The sequence below is a fragment of the Theropithecus gelada genome, chromosome 4 (genome assembly GCF_003255815.1).
Source record: "Theropithecus gelada isolate Dixy chromosome 4, Tgel_1.0, whole genome shotgun sequence".
Taxonomy (NCBI): Eukaryota; Metazoa; Chordata; class Mammalia; order Primates; family Cercopithecidae; genus Theropithecus; species Theropithecus gelada.
Window position 1 is genome coordinate 163,925,920 of NC_037671.1, and position 6,815 is coordinate 163,932,734.

The window sequence follows — 6,815 nt, forward strand, 5'->3', positions numbered from 1 at the left end:
ACGTCTTTAGGAAGAGAAACAGAACAGCATCCTGCCACACCCAGCCTCTTGGTATTCACCATGCACTGTATTTCTTCCTTAAAACAATTGAAGCCCAGACCTTTCTTTTCTGGCACCCTACTGAAATGGAAAATATGTTCGATTACTATTAATTAAAAAAAAATCTGTGAGGATACAAGTGTTAGACGCTACTAATGAATCAAGAGAAGTCTTCAGTAAGATGTAGCCAAAAATAAGCAATAATTGATTCTTAGAAAGGCATAACAGGGTGAAGACAGGTTTGCTCAGAATCACACTTCTAATCAGAGAGATTACATAGTTAAAAGAGTGTTTATCTCAGGTTACAGAAAAGTAGTTCCTGCAGTGGTTGAGGATCAGCAGGCTGCTTTGGTTCACTCCAGCCTTGCTGCTTTCTAAGCGTGGTCTTGAGCATGGTGCTTTATCACATGTGCCTCAGTTGCATTATCTAAAAGTCAGCTAATACTACCTACCTCCCAGGAGTATTTTGAGAGCAAGTTGAGATTATACTTTTTAAGTACATTTTTTAAATGAGTCTAAATTTAGTCTGTTTTATTTATAATTTCTGGTTATTCACTTAAGTCCTGGACCCATTGCTGAAAGGTTCCAGGACTGTGCTGTTAAGGAGAGGCTAGGCATGAGTGAAGATGCAGGGTGCTGGGAACTCCAGAAGCCTCAGACCAGCACCACACTTCCTGGATTGCTAATTTTACTTGAGTATCTTGGGAAATTTTATTTTTACATCAAAGAAAATGCAAGTTTTATATAGAGTAGAATGAAAAATGAAATTTTAAAGAAGTTTCGTGGAGGTTTGGGTGAGGGAAGTCAGCTTCAGCCACTGTCTTAAAATCCAGGGGGAGGGGTTTCTGATTGTTAGGGAACTTCAGTTAGGTAGTACTAGTTTAGAATTTTCTTCTCATAAGTAGGTGAAACAACTAGCAGTGCTGCATATCAGGAGAGAAGTTGGGAGTCTTTCAGGCATACCCTGTTTCCCTGTTTCTGGTAATAAAGGGGATCCTTTACGAAGCCCTTGATCAGTTTCCCAGCATTTTGGTTTGGGTGGCTTTGACAAGTGTTGGGTAGCAGAGGGGTGTTGTGGCTGATGGTGTCTGTTTCCCCCAGGCCCGCCTGAACTGTAAGCACTGTGGGAAGCCGGTGATCGACGTGAGGATCGGAATGCAGTACTTCTCAGAATATAGCAACGTCCAGCAGTGTCCACACTGTGGGAACCTGGACTACCACTTCGTGAAGCCATTTTCCTCCTTCAAAGTTCTTGAAGCTTATTGATGAAAGCTTTGCTTTAGTAATAGCTATTTTATTGATATTATTACTTTATTACATATCTTTTATAGGGAAACATTCTGTGACATTAATTTCTTTTCTAATTTAAAGGAGAGTTACTTTGTTGTATGTGTGCCACTGAAATAGGGGCTGCCCTTGCCCTGTCTTGATTCCCGAGTGTTAGTCTGTGGTTTTGACCAGAGCCCAGATGGGTAATCCTGTGCATTTGGGTCGGGGTTCACTCTTACCAAGAGTCTTTGATGCAGCTTTAAGATGCTGGGGAGGATGGGGTGAATTTAGGAAAGGAATTTGTGGTTATAAACTAAGAGCTTGATAGGAGTTGGAAGGAAACACTTACTAAAATGTTAACTTTCTAAAAACCACCTTTTAGATCTTCCTTGGGCCTTTGGAAAAACATGTGACAAGTGAATGTAAGTCTGTGCCTGGAGAGCTAATAGTGCATTAGTCTATCTCAGCCTAGTGTTCTGCAGCACACATGGGCAGGCAGTTTACTCACACTGACAGGTGATCTGAAAGTGGTACAAGTGCTGTTTCTATCGCTATTGTAATTTGCCAATTCATTTTTCATGCTGAAAATAATATCCAAATTGTAAGACATATGAAAGATACTAGTGTTGCAAATTATGTTAGGTAAACTGACCTATAACAGAATATGTGAAATGAATTTGGAAATAATGCAAGAAGGCAGAACTCAATCATTTGAATTGTGTCTTTGAAGTTGGTAAAATAGCTCTTAAGGAGAACCCATGAATAACATGATTTGGGCAGTGATGATTTATTACAGGTTGCGCTGTTGAAGTGTCATTTGGTGTCATATTCTTCTCACAGGTAAATCAGCCACAGAATCTAACTGGTGAGCTTCAGAACCAATAATTGCCACACTTATTGTCCTCAAAATTACTTATGGCCATGTTTAACCCATTTAATTCTGAGTTTCCAAAATCAAAGATTTGACCTTAAGAGGGAAGGGAAAAAAAAGTATGAAAGGATGATGAAGAAAATAATTTTACTATTTCTTTTTTAAGTATGTTTTGGAAAATCAATTATTGTAATGCATAGCAGTACGTTTGAAAAATAGACCATTCTAAAAAGCCCATGATACCTTACTGTTGATGAAAAAAGATGATCATATATATAGAACTTGATTAGTCAGAGCATTGGGCATTCCAAAATACAGCCTTTGGTTCAGTAGATTTTAATGCTTTAAATAGACTGACATCCCATACCCTTATAGAATTGGAATATGATTTCTCAAAAGTTAATTTCATAATTTCATGTATGATGTGCATATATGCTAAAAATGCTGAAAATCATTTTATGAATAGCCAAATTTGGGGTTGATGTGAACATTTTATATTATTCATTTGGTTTATACCTTTTTTTTTTTCCCCCTGTGTGTTTTTTCTTTTCAGAAGTATTTAGGCAATACTGCAAGTGAGTTTCAGTTCTTTTTTTCTTTTTTCTTTTTTTGAGATGGAGTCTCGGTCTGTCACCCAGGCTGGAGTGTGGTAGTGCAATCTCGGCTCACTGCAACCTCTGCCTCCCGGGTTCAAGCAGTTCTCCTGCCTCAGCCTCCCAAGTAGCTGGGACTACAGGTGCATGCCACCACCCTCGGCTAATTTTTTGTATTTTTAGTAGAGACAGGGTTTCACCATGTTAGCTAGGATGGTCTAGCTCTCCTGACCTTGTGGTCCACCCGCCTCGGCCTCCCAAAGTGCTGGGATTACAGGTGTGAGCCACCGTGCCCAGCCGAATTTCAGTTCTATATGAAGTATTTGATGTTGTGTTTGAAACAATGCAGCATTAAAGAACCAATGTTATTGACTAATAGTTTTTATCTTTCAGTTTGGATGATTTGGTTTGCTGCATCTAGGTTAGTGTTTGATCATCTGAAAAAACTTTTCAGTGGGAAGAAATGCATGAAATGCCTATAAGAGGTAGAAAGTCATTGAACTGACAGTGTTTGATGCAACTAAAGGAGGAGGATTGTAAGACATAGCTTTCTGCAAACTTGTCTTTAATGCACAAAGCTGTAGTGGTGAATTAACTATTTCCTTATTGATTCTCTCATGTACCCAGATGCAAAAAGTGCTAAGTTTCTCTTGTCCTCGTAATACCATTTGGATTTTATTTCTGAATTTAAATAGTAAAATATTGATGATGCTGATCTTTAACCCACCTAAAATTTTATAGTGAAACCTGCTTTATATTGTTGTTCTGAAGCTTACAATTGACCTATACATTGCATTCAGCAAGCTCCTGAATTTAGAACTACTGTCGGTGTAGTGTATGCTGTGTTCCATGTTGCCTTTTTAGATGGTTTTCTACCCCCTGAACAATAAATAGGATGAGGTTTTACTGTAATTGGATAAAGTTTACTCTTGGACATTATTTCAATGCTAAATTAAGGATTCTATGGATGTCTTCAGTTACTTAAAGAGAAAATAATGAGAGCATGAAGCATATCTGAGAATATCTTTCGCCTTTAAGGTGATTCATTCTTGTCTAGAGGGAAAATTTGGTTGATTTGGGAATAAAGTATAATTGAGTATTCAACACCATGAAGATAAATCTTATTTTGGAAATCTACTGACCTTAATACCCCAAGCTTGCCCTAAATACTTTGATTGGAATTGGAATATATCAAAAAAGGTTATTATTTGTGTTGTAGTTAGGATACTAAAAGAATATTAGTTACCCAAGAGATCCAATTTGTTTTTCTGATGAATAGTGTTCAGTAAAATGAAGCAGTCTTAAGAGTGACTAATAATTTCAAAGTGTTTTTTTGTCTACTCTTAATATTTTTTAATTATTTATTTTTAAGAGTTTTATACCTTGAACAAATACAGTGATCTGCTTTAGTTTAGTGAGAGTACAATTTCTGATTGATTGTTTTCTCTTCAGGCCATCTCACCTCTTCATTCTCTTGGTACATTTGAAGCAGTTGATATAATGGGTTTATACTTTAAAAGAGCTATGGTGCCATGAAGTTGGGGAGTTGGGTGAATTTTCCTCTTTTAGTTACAGAGGAGCTTTCCTCAAATGCCCTTTAACTTCTAGGTTTTGTGCAAGAAGTTCATTTTCTGAGTAAAAGTTATTTTCATATATGTTGGGGGAAAATTAACTCATCAAAAAAGAATCTTATTAGGTATTTGAACTCTGAAACTAACAGATAAGACTTATATGTACCTTATTAGAGCACCAAAACTAATTTGCTAAAATCTTTTGTTTAGTCCTGCAAGACTGATGCTTAATACACAGTCTGTTCTCCTGTGTCTAGGTCAAGAACTCCAGTTTGCTTTTCTGTTTTGTATCCTGGTAGCAGCTGTTGAATGACTTTCATTGGAGATTGGAAAGGAAGTGAGGAGAACGTGTTCTTGTTTAGTGTTTTATTTCCTACAATAGGATGCTGCCTAACCCAGTTCATCTTTATGTCCTGTTCACTAAATATTCCAGGTAATTGAAAGAAAATAAAATGGATGGGCTCCATTAAAACCAGCTCAAAAATAAATTCTTGTCAGTAAAGATTTCTTGTCAAGATGTCTTGGATTGCACTTTTGTTGAGGAAAGACAGTGTAAATAGTTAAAGAATGTGGATAAAATTGAAACATTTGGTTGTGGAACTGTGTGTGGTTTTAGAGGGTTTCTGTTTGTGAAATGTATGTATTAAAAATAATAAAATTCCAGAAACTAACATTGTACTCTGTCTTTAGTTTGTCACTTTATTTTTCATTGGGATTTTTGAGCAGTGGGATTGTCTGGTCAGAATAAGATGAAGAGAAAGCTTTCTGAGGTTTTGATCACTATTCAGATAACCCTTTCAAAGTCACTCCTGCAGCTAATAAAAACTGCCAACTTTTTATGTTGCTTACAAGTCATGTATCACATGTAAACTCACTTTGCAATAAAAGCTTTCTGTATAACAAAGTTGATTCTATGTGAATAGTCCAAAATTGTTGTTCTGGTTTTAGGGAATTCTATTGGATAGATGGTATAGTGTTAAAGATTAGATATACCCCAAGATCAACCACCCATAGCCACATAACCAAAACTTAAGTCATCCTGATTTCCCTGAAATGCTAGTTCTAATCAAACAAAACAAAATGCAAGGCCTTGTCGGCATGATTTGGTGAAATCAAACTTACTAGCTACAGTAGTCGCCCCTTATCTGCCGTTTTCTTTCTGCAGTTTCAGTAACCCATGGTCAACCTAAATGGAAAATTCCAGAAGCAATTCACACGGTTTAATTGTGCACCATTCTGAGTAGCATCATGAAATCTCAAGTCCTGTGCCACCCTGTCCAGCAGGCGAATCATCCCTTTGTCCAGTGGATCCATGCTGTAGATGTCCCATGCCTATTAGTCACTTTAGAGGCTGCTAGATGAGTCCCGGTATTGCAGTGCTTGTATTCAGGTCACCTTTATTTTACCTAAAAATGACCCCAAAGCGCAAGAGTAATGCTGGTGTACTCATATACTTATTCTGTGTTATTACTGGTCATTGTTGTTAATCTTTTACTGTGCTTAATTTATGAACTTTATCATAGGTATGAATGTATAGGAAAGGTCTTGGAAAGGATCCCCTAAGGATAAGGGTGTGCCTACTGTGTAGACAAATCGACAACTGGTCTGCTTTTCTTATAAAGAATGTTAACATGTAATAGCCAGTTATAAAAGAGGGTGAAGATACTTTCTCCCTTATGTTTTATAAATGGTGCTGTAACTGCTGTGCGCAGACTTCTAACCATTTTGGTTTGAGGTCTCCAAGTTTGCCAACTGTTCTTTTGTATGCACAATAAACATACAATTTTAAAATTTGATCTGATTTTATTTTTGACAATAGATTATTCTACAGATGTTTTTGTTTCCTAGGCCTGTAACGATTTTCATAATGAAAAGACTTGATCGTATGCTGCTTCATTATAAGCAAAGAGAAAACAGTCATTGAACGTCTTGCTGACTTCATACACTGTGATCAAGAATAGTTTATCCTTAAATCTCCTTGTCCTCTTCAATTCAGATGTCATTCTTGACCAACGGATTGAAATCCACAAACATTAGAACACAAGATAAGTTGGGGAAACTGAGTAAAGAAAGTCTTGAGTCTGCCAGTGGATTCAAAGCCTGTGTTGCTACTTACTAATGCCAATGTCTGAGGCATACATTTTATTTTATTCAAAGCCTTATAAAAGACTTGGGATATGATTTCTACTGATGTAATTTATGGTCAGCAAAATTCCTTTGAAATTTTAAGGAAAGTACAGTTCTTACTGCAGAAGGAAAATAGTTGCAGAAAAAAATGAAGTTAAATGGTGGTTGGTAAGCATTAAGTTTAATGGAAGAAAATTCTTATTTCTTCTTGGTGGTTTCTGTTACTTTAGATCTCGCTTATATTGTTTTGAGTTAAATTTGGCAAATCCAGCAGCAATTAGATTGCTAATTATGTAGGCTGTTAAAGGGTTAAATTTTCAAAGGGGGAAAAATTCTTGAGCTTTT

General features: G+C 36.6%; 1 protein-coding gene across 1 annotated transcript in view; it reads left to right on the forward strand.

The window, feature by feature from the left end:
• Positions 1–5,019, forward strand: part of HECA (hdc homolog, cell cycle regulator) — a 46,290-nt gene extending 41,271 nt beyond the window's left edge. The window contains exon 5 of the mRNA XM_025383770.1: positions 1,141–5,019. Within this exon, the coding sequence (XP_025239555.1) occupies positions 1,141–1,305 (165 nt within the window). The 3' untranslated portion in view covers positions 1,306–5,019. The remainder of the gene's footprint in view (positions 1–1,140) is intronic.
• Positions 5,020–6,815: the final 1,796 nt, after the last annotated feature.